This window comes from Heterocephalus glaber, unplaced genomic scaffold, assembly GCF_053883595.1.
Source record: "Heterocephalus glaber isolate CG9 unplaced genomic scaffold, H.glaber_assembly_v1.0 deba00001442, whole genome shotgun sequence".
NCBI classification, from domain to species: Eukaryota; Metazoa; Chordata; class Mammalia; order Rodentia; family Bathyergidae; genus Heterocephalus; species Heterocephalus glaber.
In genome coordinates, this window is record NW_028258296.1 from 56,678,889 (window position 1) to 56,702,493 (window position 23,605).

General features: G+C 43.2%; 1 protein-coding gene and 1 pseudogene across 1 annotated transcript in view; one reads left to right on the top strand and one right to left on the bottom strand.

Annotated features, from left to right (window-relative positions):
• Positions 1 to 9,832, top strand: part of Mrps21 (mitochondrial ribosomal protein S21) — a 14,413-nt gene extending 4,581 nt beyond the window's left edge. Inside the window, exon 3 of the mRNA XM_004853968.4 lies at positions 9,524 to 9,832. Coding sequence (XP_004854025.1) covers positions 9,524 to 9,704 — 181 coding nt within the window. The 3' untranslated portion in view covers positions 9,705 to 9,832. The remainder of the gene's footprint in view (positions 1 to 9,523) is intronic.
• Positions 9,833 to 15,418: 5,586 nt separating this feature from the next.
• LOC110351039 (gametocyte-specific factor 1 pseudogene) lies at positions 15,419 to 21,798 on the bottom strand (annotated as a pseudogene).
• Positions 21,799 to 23,605: the final 1,807 nt, after the last annotated feature.

Sequence of the window (23,605 nt, forward strand, 5' to 3'; positions counted from 1 at the left end):
ATGTTTTCCTAATTCTACTTTGGAAATTTTTTTAACAGACCGTTTTCTGGGATTGTTATTATTGTAAAACTATATCTCTTACCTACCCACCTGTTCCCAAATTCTTACTTGACCAATATCTTTTGTATTTATACAATAGTAGGTTTTTGGTTTTCTTGTTTTTTCTTTGTTTTTCCTCTTATCTAAAACCCTTCCTGATGCTGGTACAAGTGGTGGTAAATGAGGGAAAAATAAATGGCAGAAAGGAGAGGCATGTTTAGATACCTTCTGCTGCCTGGCCTTGTACTATTCAGATCTCATTCTGAGAAATTGATTTTTAAATCTCTTTTTTTTTTTTTTTTTGAGCCAGGGTCTCACTGTGTAGTCCAGGCTAAACCTTGCACTGGCTGTGTAGCCCAGGCTGGCCTTGAACTTGTGATACTATTGGCCTAGCCTCCTGAGTACTGAGGTTACAGACATGCTCTCTTTTCTTTTAATTACAATTTTAGATGAACTTGGTATTCCTTGCCATTTCATCTGTTTCAAGGCCAAACCCCCACACTCATTCCTTTTAAAATCAGTGCTGCAAGCTGGGTGTTGTGGCACCTGCCTATAGTATAGCAGTCTGGGAGATTGAGGCATGATGATCGCAAGTTCAAGCCTAGCCTGGGCAAGTTAATGATGGAGTGAGATCCTATCTCAAAATAAAAAATAAAAAAAGTTGGAGGGCCGGGGATTTAGCTCAGTGGTTCTGCCGCCTGCCTCACAAGCACAAGTTCCCGAGTTCGATCCCCAGTACCAAAAAAAAAAAAAGTTGGAATGTACCTCTGTGCAAACCCCTGGATTCAATCCCCAGTACTAGAGAGTGGTGGGGTGGCACTCCAGGGCTGGGGATGCAGCTCAGTAGTAGAGTGCTTGCCTAGCGTGTGCAAGGCCCTGAATCCCATCCCTGGCCCCATAAAAAAGAAAAAATTGCCAGGCATGGTGGCTCACACCTGTAATTCCAGTACTCAAAAGGTTGAGGCAAGAGGATTGCCTCGAGTTTTAGGCCAGCCAGAACTACATAGTGAGATCCTGTCTCAAAAGAGAGAGAGAAAGAGAGAGAGAGTGAGAAAGAAAGAGAAAAAATTACTTTTGTATTGCTTGTCAGATACCTTAGATAAGAAGCATAGTAGTACTATTTTTTCTTCCTTTAGGGGTTAAGACATCAAAGTAAGAAAAAGTTTTGAAGAAACTGCCCCCCCCAATTTACATTGATTAAAAAGAAAAGAATTTTGGGGCCAGGGTTGTAGCTTGGTGGCACCATGCCTGCCTGGCAAGTGCAAGGTCCTGAGTTCAATTCCCAGTGCCACCCAAAAAGAAAAGAATTTGGCCAAATAGAAGATGAATGATTAAAAGAGTAAATGAAGAAATTCAGACAAAGAGACTCAGAGCCTGGTTTAATCTCTTTGCCTTCCTTATTAATTTTGAAAGTTTGAACTTCAAGGCCAGATAGTCTAGGAACCTAGAGCAAGAAGTACAGGGCCAGGGATTTAGCTCAGTGTTCCGCCGCCTGCCTTGCAAGCACAATGTCCCGAGTTCGATCCCCGGTACCAAAAAAAAAAAGTACATTAGTTGGAAGGAACTTGTTTGGGGAAAATAGTAATGATTTATATAATCTTTGAGAAGGATACTTTTTGTTTTGTTTCTTTGGTACCGGGGATCGAACTTGAGTCCTTGTGTTTGCACAGCAAGCGGTGAAACCACTAAGCTAAATCCCCGACCCGGGAAAGGATACTTTTTTTTTTGGTACCAGGGATCGAACTCAGGTCCCTGTGCTTGCACAACAGGCGGCGAAACCACTGAGCTAAATCCCTGGCCCAGGATACTTTTTTTTTAATCTGAGTTTCTCTAGGTAACCTAGGTTGGCCTCAAACTTGTGGCAATTCTCCTGCCTCAGCCTCCTGACTGCTGGAAATACAGGCATGTGCCACCATGCCCAGCTAAAGGATACTTTGTCAGTTGAGATTCACTCTTTTTTTTTTTTTTGGTACCGGGGATCGAACTCAGGACCTTGTGCTTGCAAGGCAGGCAGTGAAACCACTGAGCTAAATCCCCAGCCCTAGATTCACTCTTTAGAGAGCTATGTTTCTATTCCTTTTTTATCTTGGAGGTATGTGTCCCATAAATTATATTTTAGCCTCAGGAGAAAAAATGAACGAATATTTTGCTCTTAGAATAATTTTCTAGCTGGGCCTGGTGGTTTACGTCTGTAAGCCCAGCACTCCGGAGGCTGAGGCAGGATGATTGCTGAGAGTTCGAGGCCAGCTTGGGCAACATAGTGACACCTTGTCTGAAAACATCAAAAAAAGAAAGAAGAATTTTCTAGACAAGGACTTTTAAGTTTTGAACATAAGAGTTGGATGTGTGGCTTAGGCTAGAGCACTTGCCTGGCATGTGTAAGGCCCTAGTACTGCCCCCGCGCCCCCCTAAAAAGCAGCAGCTTGTACATGTGAGTATGTGAGTGGGCCAGTTCTGGAAAGTCATGGTCTTCTGTCTTCCTTCCTGCTAAATATAGTGTTTTCTGGCTGATGCACTTCTTTTTTCCTGGTTTTCACTAGTGTCCCCTCTCCGGCTACCTTTTCTGTATACCTCTCTCAAATCCCAGGCTTCTCCTTAAATTAACTTCTCTCAGCTTTCTGATAGTTAGTGGTTTAAAAATAAGTTGCTTGTTCTGTGCTCCAATTACAGTAGGTAAGAGAGCAATCGAGAGGAGAGGGAAGTGGTTAAAGCTTTACCATGCTTGGAGCACAGAGGGCGTCTTAACAAAGGAAACCAGCCATGTGTCTGCCCAGTGGGGCCGCCGCAAAGATGCCTGTTACATAACCAGGGGCCCTTGTTGGCACCCTAGAATGAGGAGATGGAGAGTGGGGGTTGCTAGGAAGCCCTGTGTGATTGGCTGTCTCCAAACAAGGAAAAGCAAACACACTGGAAGCATGCCTGGTGACCCCTTTTACTCCTGGTGAGCCAGCTTATGGCCCCATCGAGTCCTTCTGTATATACGTTGGCCCTGACTGGCTATTGACATGTGAGCTGCCACCCCCAGCTCCTCCCTCCAGGCAGCTCAGCTCCTTTTACATAATCATTTGAATTTCACTAAAACTGGCAGCTGGTTTCTCCTTCATGTTAGGTTGCCAGGCACCCGAACTCCAGGCTGATCTGTTTACACTGAAACCCTTGGTCTGCTAGTCCTTGAACTACCTTTGGAAGCAGAAGCATTGTTAGTAACACCCTCCTATGTACTTCCTGAGTTCTACAAAGCTCTTTCTGCATCCTTGTCCGTTAGGGGTGAGGTTGAATATATGCTTCTACTCCAGGGACTCTGGAGCATTTAAAGTTAATCTGTGCTTTTTAGGATGCCTAGAAGGTACAGGATAAGGGAGGGAATCCTCATCTGGCATCGTGGAATTTGCTATCTGGGAAAATGCTGTCTAAACTGTAATGTGCCATTTATTTGGCCTGTGTATTGGAAGTAATTAGAACCATTCAGGGAACAGTATTTCCCAACCCACCCCCATCCTTTCCCTACCTCCACCCATTCACTTATTCATTTACTTGTTTGTTTATGCCTTTTTGTTACTTGATAAGATGATCATCTCTGATTCAAAACCCTTTTTTAGAGCACTCAGGAGGCTGAGGCAAGAAGGATCACTATAGGGCCGGGGATTTAGCTCAGTGGTTTGGCCGCCTGTTGCACAAGCACAAGGACCCGAGTTCAGTGGATTACATAGCAAGAGACTGTCTCCAAAAACGTCAGATTGGGCTGGGGATTTAGCTCAGTGGCACTGTGCCTGCCTCGCAAGTGCAAGGTCCTGAGTTTGATCCCTGGTACTGAAAAGAAAAAAAAAGTCAGAACTCTTTTGGAAATTCCAATAGGGTACACAAGTATGTGTCCCAGCTCTTTCCTCTTTTAGTTTCCTTTCATCCTACTTTTAAGCTGTCCTTATCATTCCAATAGGTTCCTCTTTCTAGGTGATACTATTACTAGGTTCTCTGTCCTTTTTTATAGTCTCTTAAATCCAATTTTCTTGTTCTTTCTACATTGTCTATCCAGTCTTGGCTTTTTCTTTTAGATACTTTTTTTTTTGTCTGTTCCCCAATATATACTACTAGTCTGTAGTCCAAAAATGACCTTCATTAAGCAATGGTAAACAGGTTTGGGCAGAAATAAATGCTTAGATTTTGACCACTCCTTTCCTTCAATGTGCCATATCTTCTTGACTTCCATTTCTCTTTACTCTAATTGAGGGATCTCGTAGCTCTTCCCTTTCTCATTGTCTCCTTTGCCCTTAAAATGCTGCAGTGATTTCTCTTTTGAAATTTGGTGGCTTCTGTTTGAGAAACCATATTATTGCAGAGCACTGCACTAAAGACCAGAATTCTGAATTCTTCCCAGCACTTGGGAGGCTGAAGCAGGAGGATCATTGGGAGTTCTGTGCCAGCTTGGGCTACACAGTGAGACTTTGTCTCAAAAAAAAAAAAAAGACCAGAGTTCTGCTTCTAGTTCCATTTTGTGATCATGGGCAAGTCAGCCTCTCTGACTTCTTACAGATTTCCTAATCTGTAAGAAGATGACAATACCTAATCAATTTCATAGCATTGTAATTAGAATCATGGGTGTAAAATTGCTATCTAAACTCTAATGTGCCATTTTAGTAAAGGTAACATTATTGACGCTTTCTGAAGTAATGTCCCCAAGAATTCTATGTATTGTAAGGTTACTTAATCCCTTGTGTAGTGGACATTTATCCATCATCTAGATGGTTCATTGTTTTTTGCATATACTGATAATTTGCTTTTTGCCAAGCTTTATCATATACGCAAAAATGAGTAAAGAATTGATCTCAAACTTTAGAAAGCACAAGGGTGGGAATTTTTTTTTAATATGGTTAAATATACTATCTGCTCAGGACCCGATCATTTAAGAGGCATGAGCAGTGTGCTGAGGCATAGGTTTGTCCTGGATCATCAACAACACCATCACCTAGGAACTTGATATGAATACATGGGGCTGTAGCTCACTGTGGTGTGTGCTTAGCATGATTGAGGCTGTGGGTTCAATGCCCAACACCAAAAGAAAAAAGAAAAGCAAAGTGTCCAAGGATTTAGCTTAGTGGTTCCACCACCTGCCTTGCAAGCGCAAGGACCCGAGTTCAATCCCCAGTACCAAAAAGAAAAGCAAATTCTTGAGCCCTACAGAATCACAAACTGGAGATGGCACAGCAGTCTTAACAAGCTTTCTAGGTGACTACTGCATGCTAAAATTTGAGAATCATTGTGCTTTGGGAAGAGAGGGAAGAGTAATTGATTTCATTTAGACCAGTTTACAGATATAACAGTTGATCTGGATCTTTGAAGAACAAATAGGATTTTATCAGGCAGAAAAAGAAAGGAATGATATTCCAAGTAAAGAGAGCATCAGAGGCTGGGGATTTAGCTCAGTGGTTCTGCCACCTGCCTTGCAAGCAGAAAGACCCGAGTTCAATCCCCAGTACAAAAAAAAAAAAAAAGGGAGCATCATGAACAAAATAAAAGCTAACTAGTAGGATATATGAAGAACTGTACATACTTCATCATGACTAGAACATAGGCTTTATAGGACAAGTTATTTGAGCTTAGACTAGTAGTTCCCAAATTTGCCTCCATATTAGAATCAACCGAGAAACATAAAAACAATTCTGTTCATGTCTCTTTTTTTAGTTTTTTGAGACAGGATCTTGCTTTGTAGTTCAGGCTGGAGTTGAACCCTTGAACTCACTGTGTAACCCAGGCTGCCTTGGAACTCAGCAGCAGTCTTCCCACCTCAGCCTTTGGAGTGCTGAGATTACAGGTGTGCACCACCACACTCGGCCTCCTGTGTGCCTCTATAGCAGTGTTTCCCTTGTCTTTGCACCTGTCACTCTGTATTACAATTTTTGAACGAATTTGAGGAGGGGAAAAATTCAGTTTTGTGTATGGTTTGAGGCAGTCGGAAATACTAGTCTCCCTTTAATATAGGATTGGGCTGAAGATAAGGAGTCAACGGTGTCTGGATCACTTGTTCAGTAGTGTCACCTGGGAAGGATCTCTTGAAATTACCCAAGAAATTTAAAAACAATCCCACTGGATAGCCTGACTGCTATTGAGGCAGACTCTGAAGGTGGGGGCCAGCCACTGGTACCTTTGGAGAGGCTCCCATTGTGCATTAACAGAATCATCTAGAACCAGAATGGCCGAGGTTCATAGTCAGAATCTAAAAGAAGAGGTCACGGTATCTGTGGGTAAATTGGAGGAAAAGTACTCTTCATGGGCCAGGCAGGTCTTTTGGACTTTGCTGCTCCCCTACTCCATTGTAAGCACTGGTGTGACAGCTGCATGACTTCTGGGTGTGGGTGTTTCCAACAGCACCTTCGGTGATTTGCTTCCCCTGCTTTTGGGAGTTTGCAGCAATTCTCTTAGCTCTCATCTTTTGGCCTCTAAAACCTCAACAAACTATCATCATGTATACATTAAAGCAATTAAAGAATTTAGAGTGTCAAAAAAAAAAACCCTCAACAAACTAATTCATATAAAAATGACTCTAGGGGCCAGGGATTTAGCTCAGTGGTTCTGCCGCCTGCCTCACAAGCAAAAGGTCCCAAGTTTGATCCCCAGTACCAAAAAAATAAAAATAAAAATGACTCTAATAGCCTACAAATCTTTTTTTCTTTCAGTATTGGGGATTGAACCCAGGGTCTTTGGACTGAGCTACATCCCCAGCCTTTTTATTTTTTGAGACAGGGTCTCACTAAGTCACTCAAGCTGGGCTTAAACTTCCAATCCTGTGAGGTGTGGTTGTGCACATCTATAATCTCAGCACTCTAGAGGCTAAGGCAGGAGGATTGCCATGAGTTTAAGGCAGCCAGCCTGGGCTACATAATGAGTTCAAGGCCAGTCTGAACTGCGTAGCGAGCCCCTGTCTCAAAAAACCCAAAAACCAAAACAAAACCAAAAAACCCTGCAATCTTACTGTTTTAGCTTCCCAGAGTGCTGGAATCACAGGATGTGCCACCATGCCTGGCATACAGATCATTCTTTGTTTGTTTTTTGTTTTTTGTTTTAGGACAGGGTCTCCTTATGTAATACAGGGTGGCCTCAAACTCAGCTTCCTGAATGCCAGAATTACAGGGATGTGTCACCACACCCAGCTACAAATCATTATTTAACTGAGGCTCTGGTATACCTGGTCTTGTGTAGCAGGCCATGGAAAGGCCTGTCAGGAACTATTTGTATGAGGGAACCCATAGTCACCAGGGAAATACTCTTTTTTTCCCCCCAATATGGGCATCAAATCTAGGATTTTCTATGTGTTAAGCAAGCACAGTACAACCAAACTATCTCATTCTATGTTTGTTTGGGATTTTTTTAGATACTAGGCCTTGAACCCATGGCGTCACACGTGCTAGAAGTGCTCCACCACTAACCTACATTCCCAGCCCATTTTATTTTTTGAGTCAGAGTCCTGCACAGTTGCTTAGGCTGGCCACAAACTTGTGATCCTCCTGCCTCAGTCAGCCTCCCGAGTACCTGGGATTACAAGTGTTTCTATACCACTGCACCCTGACCCCTTATTCCCAATATTAAACAGCAGGACCCTGTGAGACAGTGGTCCCAATGTCCCTTCACATTTGTAATTTACCTAAAGCCAAGTTCTTTTCAATTTCATATTCAATCTATTGTTATCTTGGACTTTGTGGTGCAGTACAGCAGCAATAAATGGGGTTTCCTACTGGGCGAAAGAAGCTGGTAGTTTTTGTGTTTTTTTTGTTCCCTTCTAGCAGTTGTAATAGCCATGTCTCAATCCCCTTATCTCCAGTTGTGTGTGTGACTTACTTTCTGCATGTAATAACAGGACAAGGTAAGCAGGAACGGGGCCATGTAAACAGAGCCTGGAAAGGAGGGCGGCAGTGCAAGGTGTCACCAGTCCTTAGGACCAACTGATGAGGCATTAGAGGGAAGGCAAATTGTAGATGGAGCCAGAACTCCCTAGAGGTCCCTAGGGATTAATTGTTCCCGGTATCTTCTTGGCTCAGTGAGAACAGAGTTGAATTTGAGTTAGAATTATTAATTGAATATGAATAGCTATTGCAAGGAATTGGGTGAGCAGGAAAGAAATAGGTTGAGATCAATTTAATGGATACCTATATAAGATTGATATGAATAAAATATGGTTTCTGCCTTCAAGAAGACATCTGGGCAGTAATTTACAGAATGGCAGCATGAAATAATTGTCAAATAGATATACAATAAAATAAATTGTTTTCTTTAAGAAGATGAGGGTAGCCAGGGATTTAGCTCAGTGGTTCTGCCACCTGCCTTGCAAGTGTAAGGACCAGAGTTCGATCCCTGGTACCAAAAAGAAGAAGAAGAAGATTAGGGGCAAGGGCCAGAGATTTAGCTCAGTGGTTCTGCCACCAGCCTCACAAGCACAAGGACCCATTTGATCCCCAGTACAAAAAAAAGATGAGGATGAGGGGCAGGTAGAGCACATGCTTAATATGTAGGAGGCTATTGGTTCAGTGCTAACACACACGGAGAAGGAGGAGAAGGGAAAATTTTGTGGAGAGGTAGCATCTGGTCTTGGCATCAAACTGGAGAACATTTCCATCAAAACGCTGGCAGCTGGGGTGAGAAGACAGCCTGAGTCCCAGCGCATGTCCAGCGGGTGGTCAGATCGGTGTGATCAGAGGATCTGGTATGTGGAAAACTTGATGGGTGAGCCTGTTACTTTTGAATGCTCCCATTTGTTTCACTAATGTGATAAGGGCCACCTCTTTCCCTGGTACTTCTCAGGGGCTTCAAGTATCAATTCTTAAACATAAGAAAATGGAACTCCATTCTCCACTAATGACCAAGTAGGAATTCCCCGTAATGATTTTTTTTTCCAGTACCAGGAATCGAACTCAGGACCTTGCGCTTCCCAGGCCGGCGTAGCACCACTGAGCTACATCCCCAGCCTTAATGAGTTTTTAAAAATTGGAAACGGCTGGCGCACGCCTGTAATGCCAACACTCGGGAGGCTGAGGCAGGAGGACTGCCAAGAGTTCAAGGCCAGCCTGGGCTATGTAGTGAGTTCAGGGCCAGCTTGAACTACAAAGGGAAACCCTGCCTTTAAAAAATAATAATAATAATAATTACAAATGGTTCACCTCATTCAGAGTTTCTGAAATGCTCTCTGATTGGAAATCATTGCCATACGGAGCTAGTATTTATATGGGATGCATCATATTCCTCAAGTATGCTGTGGTAGAAAAAATGTGAGAACATGACTGACTAAATTCTCCAAGAACAAGAACCTTGTAGTTGCTTTTTCATTTCCCTGCAAATTCTTATTTGGGCCTCTATAGACGGTTTATATTGTCACCATTTCCCACTGTAAATTTTACAAACACCAGTTGTTTTGGTCAGTTGATTTCTGACCATCTGTGAAACTGGAACGAATAGTAATGAGCCCACGGTTCTAACCTCATTGCCTGTGTTTATACAGAATCCTTACCATGGATGGGCTCATTGAGGACATTAAGCGACGAAGATACTATGAGAAGCCTTGCCGCCGCCGACAGCGGCAAAGCTATGAAAACTGCCGGCGTATCTACAACATGGAAATGGCTCGAAAGATCAACTTCCTGATGAGAAAAAATCGGGCAGATCCGTGGCAGGGCTGCTGAGGCCTGTGGATAGGAGGTCCACATCCAGTTTGTGTTTCTGCCTCTTCTGTTTTGAAACCCATTTTGTTCCATTTCTCTGTAATAAACTCAGTTACATATATGCAAGAAGGCCTGCATATATAGAACCATCCCATTAGTGAGCAGCAAAGCCTCTCTTTTATTAAAGAGGAACTGAGTCCAAAAGCAGTAAGGAGCAAAGTAGTAGTTGCCAGGCCCTGGGGAAGGAGCAGTCTTGGTCAGAGTTTCAGTTTGCTGAGTTGAAAAAATTCTGAAGATGGATGGTGGTGATGGCTGGACAAAAGAAGTGCATGTACTTAATGCCGCTGTACTGAACACTTAAATAGTTAAAGTTCAGAGCAATGACTGCATAGCATAGCTTTTAGAGCTTTCAAGGATACAAACAGCCCACTGCAGCACGTGTGCCATAGGTTCGCCACCACTGGTTTATAGTATAATTAAAATGTTTTTGATCCTCCTGCCTCAGCCTCTCAAGTGCTGGGATTATAGGTATGCACCACCACATCCAGCTTCAAAGCAAAATCTTATTGGAAAAGAATGTTACTCTTTTTGGGGGAGGGAGTACTGGGAATTGAACCAAGAGCTTTTGCACTGAGCTACATGCCTGGCCCTTATTATTTTTTATTTTGAGACAGAGTCTCAGTAAGTTGATAATTTGCCTGGGCTGGGCTCAAATTTGTGATCCTACTGCCTCAGTCTTTCAGAGTGTTGAGACTGTAGGTGTGCATCACCAGGCCCTGCTAAGCATGTCACTCTTTCTTTCTTTGGTTTTTTTTTTTTTTTTTTTTTGGTACCGGGGATTGAACTCAGGTCCTTGTGCTTGTGAGCCAGGCAGCAGAACCACTGAGCTAAATCCCCAGCCCATGTCACTCTTTCTTGAACTACCCCTCCCCCAGTGTGGGTAAAGAGGAAAGGAAGAATGTGTGTATTTGGAGTAAATTCTGCTTCTAAAGTACCTAGCCCTGCTGGGCATGGTGGCTCATGCTTTAATCACAGCACTCAGGATGTTGAGGGAGGAGAATTGCCATGAGTTCAAGCCCAGCCTGAACTGTATAGTCAGAGCCTGTCTCGTAAAATAAAATACCTAACCTCCAGATGAGAGTGCTGGAGTTATTCCTCAAGGAATCCTTAAGACAAATCTAAGCCAGGTGTGGTGGCACCAGCTTAGTGGTATTTGGAAGGCTGAGGCAGGAAGATCCAGAGTGTGAGGCCAGCCTGGACTATGTAGTGAGACTTTGTCTCAAAAACTAACTTTTTTTTGGTACCGGGGACCGAACTCAGGTCCTTGCGCTTGCAAGGCAGGCGGCAGAACCACTGAGCTAAATCCCTGGCCCTTCAAAAACTAACTTGATGAACATATTCATCTCTATTTTCTTTCCATCTGTTTTCCTAAAGGAGGTTAAGGGAGAAGCAGTTGGTGAGCGGTAGGAAAGACAAAATAGGGGCGTGTTGAGAAAAAGAAGGCTGCAGAGCCAGAAACACCCTATAGCAACGGTTCCCGCAGCATCAGCATCACATGAGAACTTGTTTGTAGTGCAAACTATGGGCCCTGACTTTAAGTCTTCCAAATGGAAACTCGGGGCTGAAGCCCAGCACTCCACTTTACAGGGCTGAAATGATTCGGGTTCCCCGTACAGGCTCAGAGCGTCGAAGCCCCCACACCCATGGGCCTCTGCAGCACGCCCTCCTGGATGTTTACTCTGACCAAGGGTGCTCTGCTTGTTCTCCTGCTGCCTGCTTCCTCTGCTCTTGGTCCTGGCAGCTATGGTGCCAGGATTCAGAAGAGTTCTCCCTGTGGGAGAAGCAGAGAGGAGGCAGAAGCAGACAGCCCACCTATCATCCAGGCTGCATCGATCCGCGTGGTGTTAGGGAGAGCAGTCAGTCAGCCAAGCCGGACACTTCAGCTTCATCATGTTCAAACGTTGCCCCCTTGTGGTATAATATAGTGGCTTCAAATTTCTGGCTTTAGTTCTTTTAAATATATTTCATTGTTTTCAGTTACCATGCACATTCATTAAGCCAGGTGTGGTGGCACATGCCTGAGGTCTGAGTTTGAGCTAGCTGCAACTAAGCAAGACCCTATCTCAAAATTTTAAAATGTTCTGGTTTTGATCCCCAGTACCATTAAAAAAAACACACAAAAAAACGGTATGGTGGCACACACCTGTAATCCCAGCACTCCAGAGGCTGAAGCAAGATTGCCAAGTGTTCAAGGTCAGCCTAGGCTACACAGTGAGTTCCTGGCTGCCTAAACTACATAGACCCTGTCTCAAAAAAGAAAAAAAGAAAAAAGTCCTCCAAGAAAATATCCTAGAAACACTCTACCTTGTTTTTCAGAACTTTATCAGGCTTTTAAATAAAGCATATTATTGGACCATCTATAGAAATTGCTTAGAAACCTGAGTTTGGTGATTCACGCCTTCAGCCCCAGCACTCTCAAACCTGAGGGAGGAGGATTGAAAGTTCAATCCACCCTGGGCACTTTAATGACTTAGCAAGACCCTGTCTCAAAATAAAAAATGGGTGAGCACATAGCTCAGTGCAAGTTCAGACAACTCAGAAGATCCTTTCCTTATCTTGGGGAAATTTCCAACGTTGTTAAATTTTACAACCAAATTTTGACAAGTTAGACATTGATGCTTTGGGTTTATTTGTGTGATGAACAGTACAGATTGAAACCAGGGGATGTGAGGGCGATCTGGCTGCGATATCTGTCACCCCATTGATTGCCAGGGCTGATTCAGCTGGTCTGGTTAGCTAGGCGGATGTCCCCTTCCTCCCTCACAGCTCCATGTACATCCTTCCCCAAGCTGCGTGCTCCCTCAAAAAGGACACCACCCCAACAGAGGTGGTTGGTTTCCTCGGTCAAGGGTATAGGAGTAGCTGCACTCCCCTGCTAGGACCTCCAAACAAGCTCTCAAGATTGAAGCCAGGAATTTGCACTAAGCTATATCCCTAGCCCCTTTTTTAATTTTTAATTTTGAAGCAGTGTCTTCCTAGATTGCTTAGTTGACTAGACTGGGTTCTAACTTGCAATTCTCCAGCCTTGGGCCCCCAGAGTGTTGGAATTGCAGATATGCGCCTCTGTGCCAAGCAATACATCACTTTCATGATTTGGAGCCATAATGGTGTCACTTGCCACAGTAGCATGTTTACTAGGCCTATTACTTGGCAGTATTTCTGTGAGGATATGGTAGCTTTTGAACTCCCTCAAAAATACTAAGAGGAGGGCCGAGGATTTAGCTCAGTGGTTCTGCTGCCTGCCTCGCAAGCTCAAGGACCCGAGTTCAATCCCCAGTATCCAAAAAAAAACAAAAACAAAACTAAGGGAATACCTGGGTGTGGTTGTGCATGCCTGAAATCCCAGCATTCAGGAGATGGAGGCAGAATTACTGTGATTTGGAGGCCAACCTGGGCTAAATAGCTCAAGCCCATCCTGAACTATATAGTGAGATGGTGTCTCAAAAACAAATTTAAAATACTAAGGATAGCTGAGATCTGGAATTGACTTAGTCTCTGAAAACCCTTTGCTTGTCCTAATCTCCAGTCCTGATCGTTGTCCACAGTCCCCCAGAGCAGTAAACAATGTTGAGTCCTAGCAGATAGTCAGGGTGGCTCATAATGGGTGTCAGTTGGCTGGCTAGATTCCAGTCTGTTTCTCTGTGGCAGGGAGAAAAACCTGGCTCTGAGAACCCAGAGGAAGCCTGTGCTGTGGTTCAGAGGAGGGTTTTGCGTTATTTTGCCCCTGCCTTGGTTGAGGGCCTGTGATTTAGGAGAGTACTTACTCAGTTACAGATGGTAGAGAAGTACTTCTACCCCACCCCGGGCACCTGTGCAATCCCCAGCAGTTCAGTGCAGTGCCTCTGGCCGGCCTGCTCCAGTCATGAGTTAAATATTTTATAATGTACTCTGGAAACATAACCTTTTAAGATCAGTTGAATAACTTTGGCATTGTACTTTCACATTTTCACGAAGTGCAAAAAAAGTACACTAAGTGGAAAGTAAGAGTTTGCCTATATGTTAACTGAAAATTCTAAGGAATAACTAACTCACTGTGTCCTAGTAAGCTAAAGGGGTAAAGGAGTGGTGTATTAATGTAAGGAACTGAAGAGAAAGGAAAATAGTGGTGGTTCTGCTATGTGCCAGCTTACATATGAAAAATTTTTTAACTTGGTCAAAAATCAGAATTCTACCAGGTATGGTGGTGCACACCTGTAATCCCAGCTACTACAAAGGCTGAGGTATAAGGATCATAAATTTGAGGTCAGGGGCCAGGGATTTAGCTCAGTGGTTTCACCGCCTGCTACAGAAGCGAAAGGACCTGAGTTCGATCCCTGGTACCAAAAAACAAACAAACAAACAAAAATAAATTTGAGGCCAACCTGGGCAATTTAGCAAGATTATTATTAATGACAAACATTGAGTTCTATGTGCCAGACACTCAGTAGATGACACACTTGGGTCAGAAAAAGAGCTGGGCAGGCAGCTGTTCGGTCCTGTAGGACTTGCCTAGCATGCATGAAGCCCTGGGTTCAGTCCCCATTGCTGCAAAATAAAAAAAGTAAAAAGGACTGGAGAAGTACCTCAGTGGTAGAGCACATAGCTGGCATGAGTAAGGAAGGCCCTGGGTTCAATCCCTAGTCACGAGGGAGAAAATCAGGAGTTAGCCATGATTTTGGCAAGTCATTTAACCTTTGTTCCCTCTGTAAAATAAGATGATGGTGTCTACGGGTTGTGGTGAAGATTTAATTAGTGTGTCATCTACTGAGTGTCTGGCACATAGAACTCAATGTTTGTCATTAATAATAATCTTCTGGGATGGGGATTAAGCTCAGCGGCACAGCACCCGCCTGGCAAGTGTAAGGTCCTGAGTTTGATCCCCGGTATCAAAATAATAATAAAATAATAATAATAATCTCCCAGTATTGCCAGCCAGATATCTGATCATTGATTCTTCCTCTCTCAACCATGAACTGCATCCTTTTAATCTCTTCTGGCTATATGACTAAGTGCCACAACCATAGTCCCAGCAACCATCGTAACTTCTGGATTATAACAACAGTTTACTGCCTTTGTATTACCTGGTTCCAATCCACTCACACATTAGCCAGAATGATTATTCTAAAATGTAATTCTACCAGGCCTGCTGCTGGACACTTGTAATCTATTACTCAGGAGGCTGAGACAAGAGGATTGCCATGAATTTGAGGCCAGCCTGGGCTACATAGTGAGTTCAAGGTCAACCTGAACTACATAACAAGACCATGTCTCAAATTTTTAAAAATCTAATTCTGATCTCTTCACTTTGCTACTTAAACCATTAATTGGTCCCATTGTCTTCAAGACAAAATCCAAACCACTTAGCATAGTATATCGACCCTTTCATGTTTGAACTCTGCTTTTCTCTACCCATTTGTTCACTCAAATGTACTTATCATCACAGCATATGCTGTTTTCTCCTTTACTCTGTACAACTCAGTTGGAATGTATTCTGACATGCCTTCCCTGATTCCTTTACCAGCTTTTCTTCTTTGTTTTCTCTTTTTCCATGTCTTGAGTTTATAAGTTTACATCTATAATAGCACAATTTATTTCTATAATAGGTTGTGATAGCTTGTTCGTATTTCTCCTCCATTACATTTTTAGTTGCCTGGAGCTTGGATCTTTGACTTTTTTTTAGTTAGACAATTAATTAGCTAGAGAGAAAACAATGAAGCACCCCACTTGGCTGACAGGAAGAAGCAAGAGTCTTCTAGGACTGGCAATTGAGAAAGATCCAGTTGCTGTGTGTTTCCATCATTTTTCCATGGCAGAATGAATGGCAGAGATCTGCAAACTCACTTCGCTGGAGCCAGGTTATCTTATGTCCCATGACAGAGTTGCTTGCAGGACTGTCGTTGCCACAGATGTTGGCTGAGCCCCACACAAATGGAGTGCTAATTTGTTCCCTCACATCTTATCACAGTCTTCAGGGGAAAGAGGCACTGCCATGTGCTCTTGGCCAGAGTCTCCTTCCAAGGTTCCTGTGTGGTTGACCACGTCCTGCTGGATACAACTCTTGTCACAGCTTGCAGCAGGGTTGAGATAGGATTCATTTTGGTCTGAGGAACCTGGTGGTGAGCACTGAAGGGACAAATGATCAATTTGTCTGTGATATCACAGTGATTCTACACTGGATAAGATGAGAAGAAATCCTGCAGGCACTGATCAGGTGATTTTTATCACAGGGACACTATAATAACTTTTCAGAATGCAGGGAGACAACTCAACGGAGCCACGCTCACACCCCAGCCAGCTGCCTTCACCCTCCGTCTGTGCCCGGGCACCGCTCATTTTGGCCCCTCTGGGTCTTGACTCTTTTACCATTGTATTCCCAGTGTCTGGTATAATGTCCAGCATGTAAATGTCTAATAAATATTTCTTGAAAAAATACTTATGCTAATAACAATAATATTGTCTTTTTTTTTTTTTTTTTTGAGACAGGGTCTCGCTATGTAGTGCAGGATGGCCTCAGGTCTAGATGATCCTCCTGCTTAAGCCTCCCCAGTGCTGGGATTACACTTTAAGTATATATTGCTTCTGTGCCTTTTGGCTAAGATCAAGTGTAGTAACATTTTAAGTGTACAATGTAGTGCCATTAAGCATATGTACAGTATTATATAAGTATCACTGCTATGTTTCTAAGTGTTCCATAGCTGAAGCTGAAACTGTAACCATTTAGAAATAGCTCCTACTCTCTTTCTCTACCCCGTTAGCCTCTACTATCTGTCTATTCTAGATACCTCATATAAGTGGAATCATACAATACTTGCCCTTTTTTGTCTGACTCATTTCACGAGCATGACAATTTCAAGGGTACGCCACGTTGTAGTGTGTATCAGTATTTCCTTCCTGTTATGGCTGCATGTTGCATCATCTGTTTGTTCCTCATTTTATCCATTCCTGTTGATGGACACTTGGGATGCTGTTAGCATTTGACTGATGTGAATAATCCGAGTATGCAAAAAGGTGAACACATCTCCTGAGACTTTGCTTTCATTTCTTTTGGCTATAAAAGAAGAATTGTTGGATCATATGAAATTTCTAATTTTAATTTTTGGTGAGTGGTATTTTCCATAGCAGTCACACCATTTTATACTCTTACCAATAGTACATAAGAGTTTCAGTTTCTCTCACATCCTGGTCCTCAACACTTGTTATTTCTGATTTGTGTCTTATTTTGCTTGAATTTTAGAAGAGTTTTGTTGTTGTTTTCATTTTTCTTTCTTTTTTAGAAGGGGCTCACTATGCTGTTCAGGCTGGCCTTGAACTCACTATGTAGCCCAGGCTGTCCTCAAACCCACAGCAATCCTGCCTTAGCCTCCAGAGTGCTGAGATTATAGACCTGCACCACCACACCTGGCTTTGGAGGTTTTTTGGATCCATTCTAACTGATATGAGGTAGTCTGTCCTTATGCTTTTGCATTGCTTTTCCCTAATGACTAAAACTGTTGAATATCTTTTCATGTGCTTATTTGTCATCTCTTCTTTGAAGGGATTTGGACTCAAGTCCTTTACACATTTTCTAATATTTTTCTTTTGGTACCTGGGCTCGAACTCAGGACCTTGCACTTTCGAGGCAGGCAGCAGAACCACTGAGCTAAGTCTCCGGCCCTAATATTTCATTTTTGAGTTGAAGAAATTCTTCATATTCTCTCCATATTAGTTTCTTATCTGATATATGACTTGCAAATATTCTCTCCCATTATTTGGGTTGGCATTTTACTGTTCATAGTATTCTTTGATGCACAAAAGTTATTAAATATTTTTTTCCAATGGAGAGAATTAAGATTTTACACATGCTTGGGCCAGGGATTTAGCTCATTGTTTTCGCTGCTTGCTGTGCAAGTGCAAGGACCCGAGTTCCATCCCCGTTACAAAAAAAAAAAAAGAAAAAAAGATTTTACACATGCTAGGCAAATACCCTACCTATGAGCTGTATTCCCCAAACCATGTGTTTAATTTTTTTTTTTTTTTTTTTTTGGTACCGGGATTGAACTGGGGACCTTGTACTTGCAAGGCAGGCGCCGGAACCACTGAGCTAAATCCCTGGCCCTATGTGTTTAATTTTTATGAAGTTCAGTTTATCACTTATGTTTTTGGTGTCGCATCCCAGAAATCATTGCAATCCAATGTCATGAAAAAACTCCCCTCATTTTCTTCTAAGAGTTTTTAAAGTTTTACTCTCAAGTTTAATTAATTTTGTTCAGTCTTCAACACCACACAACCCATAATACCCTCTTGATGTTTTGTTTTGTTTTATTTTGAGACAGAGTCACACTAATATAATTCAGACTTGTCTTGAACTCACTAAGTGTCCCAGACTGGCCTCAAACTCATGACAGTTCTCCTGCCCCAGCCTCTGGAGTGCTGGGATTACAGGTGTACACCACGATGCCCAGCAATACCCTCTTGAAATGGAGGGTTTGGGGTTTTTTGTTTTTGTGTTTGCATTTGCTGAGAACTTCATGCTTGCTAGGCAGTCACTCTGCCACTGAGCTAAATCCCCAACCTCCTCTTTGATGTTGTTGTTGTTTTGAGGCAGGTGTTTGCTATGCAGTCCAGGCTGGCCTCAAATTCATGGCTTTCCTGCCTTAGCCTCACAAATGCTGGGATCACAGGTGTGCGCCACCAGCCCCGCCCTCTCCTCATGATCTTTCTGCCTTGGCCGCCTGAGTTGTTGAGATTACAGCTGTGTACCACCACACCTGACTCCTTATTTTTATTTTATAATTGAGGGAATGATCTTGGAAAAATTCATGATCTGAAGGAATTTCAGTTAGTTACTAGGAGATTAAGGACTTAAATCTATCTAATTAAAAAATTAGAAATAAAACCAGTCCCCAGGAAAACATTTTTTTACAGGAAATTGAACCCAAACTGAAGCACTGACTGAAACAAAAATTTACAACCCTACAAAGTTGGAACTCCTTAACCTTCTCTCTCTCTCTCTCTCTCTCTCTCTCTCTCTCTCTCTCTCTCTCTCTCTCTTTTCTCACAGAATCTCACTATGTATCCTAGGGTGGCCTTCAATTCATAATCCTTCTGCCTCAGCCTCCTAAGTGCTGAGATTACAGGTGTGTGAGTTCGAGGAAACTGAGACAAGAATAAATTGAGTAGCATGTTCAAGGTCCCTCAGCCTGTTACTCAAAGCCAGGCTTTATTCCATTATTTTATGCTGCCCATCATGGAAAGTGGGTTTTGGTATATTTTACTTATTTATTTTGGCTTTTTTGAGACAAGGTCTCACTATGTAGCCCAGGCTGGCCTCAAACTCATCCTGATCCTCCTGCCTCAGCCTCCCGAGTGCTAGGATTACAGGTGTCCACTGCCATGCCTGGCTTAGTATTTTTCAGACTTTTCAAACTAGACTTTAGCCAGGTGTGGTGGTCTGCACCTGCAGTCCCAGTGACTTGGGAGTCTGAGTCTGGAGGATCACTTGAGCCCAGGAGTCAAGGCCCACCTGGGGAACATGGCAAAACTCCATCTCTTAAAGCAAACAAAAATAAATACTAACATTCAGATTCAAAAATCTCTTGCTACTTGGGAAATTCTAATTAACTCCTGAAGAAACACCTACATTTTATCATGAGTTTGCCACCAAGAAGACATTTTATAATTTTAGCTTTTATAGTTTATAATTTGAAAATATGGTATTTTCTCATTTCTCATATATGAAATCATATCATAGTATTGGACCTTCTTTTTCCAAACTATCCCTACACATATACCACTTTTTAAAGTCATTGGTTTACTTGGGACCATACTCATAAGTGAAATAAACTGGATACACGTGTTTAAATATCACATTGTTTCTTTTACCAAAAGGGTAGTTAAGGACCAAAATGTATAGGAGATATTGTAAAATAGGAAGAAAATATTCAAATGAGAAGAGGAACAGGGAGGGGAGAGGGGGAAAGGAAGGAAAGAAAACAACAAAAAAAGAATAGATGGAATCAAAGCTTTTGTAAATAAGGAGGGAAAGGGGGGGGATGGGATTGGGGGAAAAAAAAGAATCAAGATATATCATGCACAGGTACAAAAATTCCCTATGATAAATGTGATCATGCTGTATACCTTAAGTGTACCAATAAACTTAATTAAAGCCAGGGATTTAGCTCAGTGGCGCTGTGCCTGCCTGGAAAGTGCAAGGTCCTGAGTTTGATCCCTGGTACTGGAAAGAAAAAAGACTTTATTAAAAATAAAAAAGGACCAATGGAAGTTTTATTTTGCACTTGATCTTAGCCAAAAGGGCGAGAAGTGATGAGAATTTTATTTTGAGCAAAAAGAAAAATTACAGGCTTACAGAGAGAATGAAGAAAAAAGCACTAGCAGATCTTATTCAACTGTCATTTATGGAGAAACCTCATTACAGCCAGCACTGCCCTAGGTCCTGAGGAAATAAAATATGACACAACTTTTGCCCTTATGGAAATACCTTGAGAAATGTCCTTTTAGGCAGTGGTGTCTCACCGTGTAGTTCTGGCTGGCCTTGAACCCGCAGTCATCTTCCTGGTGGGATTACAGGTGCCACCAGGCCCAGCCCACACTAACTGTTAATAACGACACAGGCCAGCAAACAGGACAGTGGTTAAAACCTGTTCTGGCTTCAAGAAGTAACTGACACTGTATACATTTGGCCCATTTTCTCTGATTCTCATAAGAAATGCTTAGACTTCACCATCTTGCAGGCGAAGACCACACTCTCTGCCCAGTGGAGCAGCTCACCAAGGGCTATGGCTTTTCCACCTGGAGAGTTTTGTCCTAGAGTGCCTGACTCAGCACAGTGAGAGTGGCAGTTGAAGTTATTTATGCAGAGCTGTGACAGAACTACGGGGTCTATGGAAGCATTTGTAAGAGTAATGGAACTGCAGTTGAAGCAACTAAACGTCTTTAAAGTTTGATTGATTGATGGTGCTACTGGGGATTGAATCCAGGGTCTCACACCTGCTAGGCAAACTCTCTCTCGCTGAGGTACATCCCTAGCCCCCGCTTAAAAAGTTAATTTTTAGGGGCTGGGGATTTAGCTCAGTGGTTCTGCTGCCTGCCTTGCAAGCTCAAGGTACGGAGTCTGATCCCTAGTACCAAAAAAAAAGTTAATTTAAAAAAATTTTTACATTTTGAGAGAAGCTCTAGCAGTTAGCCAGACTAGCCTCAAACTCTCCACCTTCCTGTCCTCTGCCTCCAGAATAAGTGGGATTACAGGTGTAGATGCACTACTCTGTTCTGAGTTAAACCCATTTCTGCAGCGTTGAGATTTTATTTTTAGGTGATCAGTAAAATCTTCCTGAATAGAATTACTGGTGAGGAATTTTTAAATCAAATTTGGTATTTTCCCAAGCCACTTCCACCGCGATGTGCGATGGGAACCACGCGGTTACAGGGCAGTAAGCAGTCAGTGCGGGAAGCATTCGGGCTCTAGAGCAGTCACTTTGCTCCTCCCAGGCCCTTCTCAGTTTTGCCCTCCAGCCTGAAGACGAGATGATCTAAGCCCGGGTTCCCTCGGGCTGTTCTCCGGGACCAGCCTCGTGCTACTCAGCCTCGCTGCTGGACTTCAGGCTGGACAGGAGGTTGGAACAACGGATCGCGCTGTGTCAAGTGCTTACACTAACAGTGTGCTCTCTGGGGGTGCAATGTTTTGGGGTCAGTTATCAGCAGAATCACTTGCCTCCTGCAAAGCACCGATAGCTAAGCTCTGGAAGCGCAGATCTGTTTTGAAGTCCTAAGTAATTTCTCGCACCAGATGCTGGAGAGGGAGTTTGAGAATAAGAAGTTGAGTGGACTTTTTTTTTTTTGGTCTCGGGGATCGAACTAGGGACCTTCCGCTTGCGAGGTGGCGGAACCACTGAGCTAAATCCCTGGCCCAGAGGGCTTCTGATAAGGTCTAATTTCACAGAGGGCACAGTCCCATGCCTGTAACGATGAAGTTTCTCCACCCCTCCAGTAGAGGGCGCACTCGAGCGGGCTTTGTAGCCCGTTGTTTCCTGGGTGCTTCACCACTGGTGAGTTTGCGGGCGGTCTGCTTTGTAGAACCCATGGTATAGGCACCTCCTTACTAACCCTTCTTTGGCTGCAGCTCTGCGAGGGAGCAGCAGTGCTGGCATCAGAGGCAACGGCCACAGCTACAAACACAATTCTGGAGTAGGGTAGATCGTATAGAGCATTTTACTCTGACAGATGGAAACCCTGCTAGCTCTGTGTGTGTGTGTGGGGGGGATAAACCCAAGGGCCTTGATCATGCAAACATTTTGCCAGGGAGCCATATCCCCAGCCCAAGAGATAGTTTTCTTTCTTTCTTTCTTTTCTTTTTCTTTCCTTCCTTCCTTCCTTCCTTCCTTCCTTCCTTCCTTCCTTCCTTCCTTCCTTCCTTCCTTCCTTTTTTATGGTACCGGACATCAAACTCGGGTCCTTGTACTTTCAAGGCAGGCGGCAGAACCACTGAGCTAAATCCCTGCCCCCAGGGATACTTTTAAGTAGGGGAGCGATATGATCTTTCTGATGTAGTAACAAAATCAGTGACTGCTCTGATGATACTAGACAAAAGGGGGACAAGATGGAAACATGAAAAAGCAGTTGCAAGGCTACTAAAATAATCCAAATTAACGATTATAGTAGTGAAAGGCAGGTGAGTACAGAATTCTGTAAGACAGGGCCAGTGAAACTTGTTGGTGGATTGGAGAGAAAAGCGAGTCCAGGATGAATCCAAGATCATAGCTCCGAATAAATGGATAAACGGCGTTGTCATTAATTGAAAGGAGACAGAAAGGTAGCTTGGGGAGTTGGGGGATATGGTGGCGATGATTAGAACTAGGAGCTTAGTTTTTCATTGTGTCAAGTTTGAGATGTCTATTATACACTTATGTAGGCAATTGGATATTATATGTCATTTTTTGTAGCCGCCGTTTTGCATCCTGCAAGTGCTCTACACTGAGCTATGCTGACACTCTTCCCTCTTGTAGTCCTTACAGTAGCCATATGAGGGTCGGGGGACTGTACTAGGGATTGAATCCAGGGAGTGCTGATCTACACCCCCAGCCCTTTTTATATTTTTATTTTGAGACTTGCTCTCATTGTATTGCCCAGGCCAGCCTGGGATTTGCCATCCTCCTGCCCCAGCCCCTTGAGTGGGTAGGATTACAGGCATGCCCTACTGCGCCAGCGGATTTGTTTGTTCTTCTGTGTATCCCATCTTACAGGTGAGGAAACAGAGGGTTGAGGTAACTTGTCTATCATACAACTAATAAAGTGGGAGAACTAGAATATAAATCTAGGCAGTTTGACTGCGGCAGTTTTACCTAATAGCTAAGTAGTATTGAGTCTGAGTGCTTGGTACAGAGTAATAGGTATTGATAAAATATCTGTTCCTCAATGAATGAATGAATGAACAAAATACATACAGCAAGCTGCCTTCCTGGGAGTCCTCTTCTGCTTGCCTATTTTCTGGGTGATCTGCACTGTTGTTAAAATAGGGAGTTAAAGTTAAGGAGGAATGGCTTATGTTAGTGATCACGACTCGGAGGTTTATCATCGGAACAACCGAACACGGCCCCCCTCCTTCAGTTCTCATGTAACTTTAGCAGCTCCACTCCGTCCCCCGTGGTACTGGATTTTGAACTCAGATCTTCACACTGAGCTATATGCCCAGCTTTTTAATTTTTTTGAGCCAAGGTCTCCCTGTGTAGTTCAGGCTGGCCTCAAACTCACAGTGATCCTCCTGCCTTAGCCTCCTAGACTGCTAGGATTGCAGGCGTACACCACGTCACCCAAGTTAGCACATTTATTTATTTATTATTTTTTTGGTACCAGGGATTGAACTCGGGACCTTGTGCTTGCGAGGCAGGCGG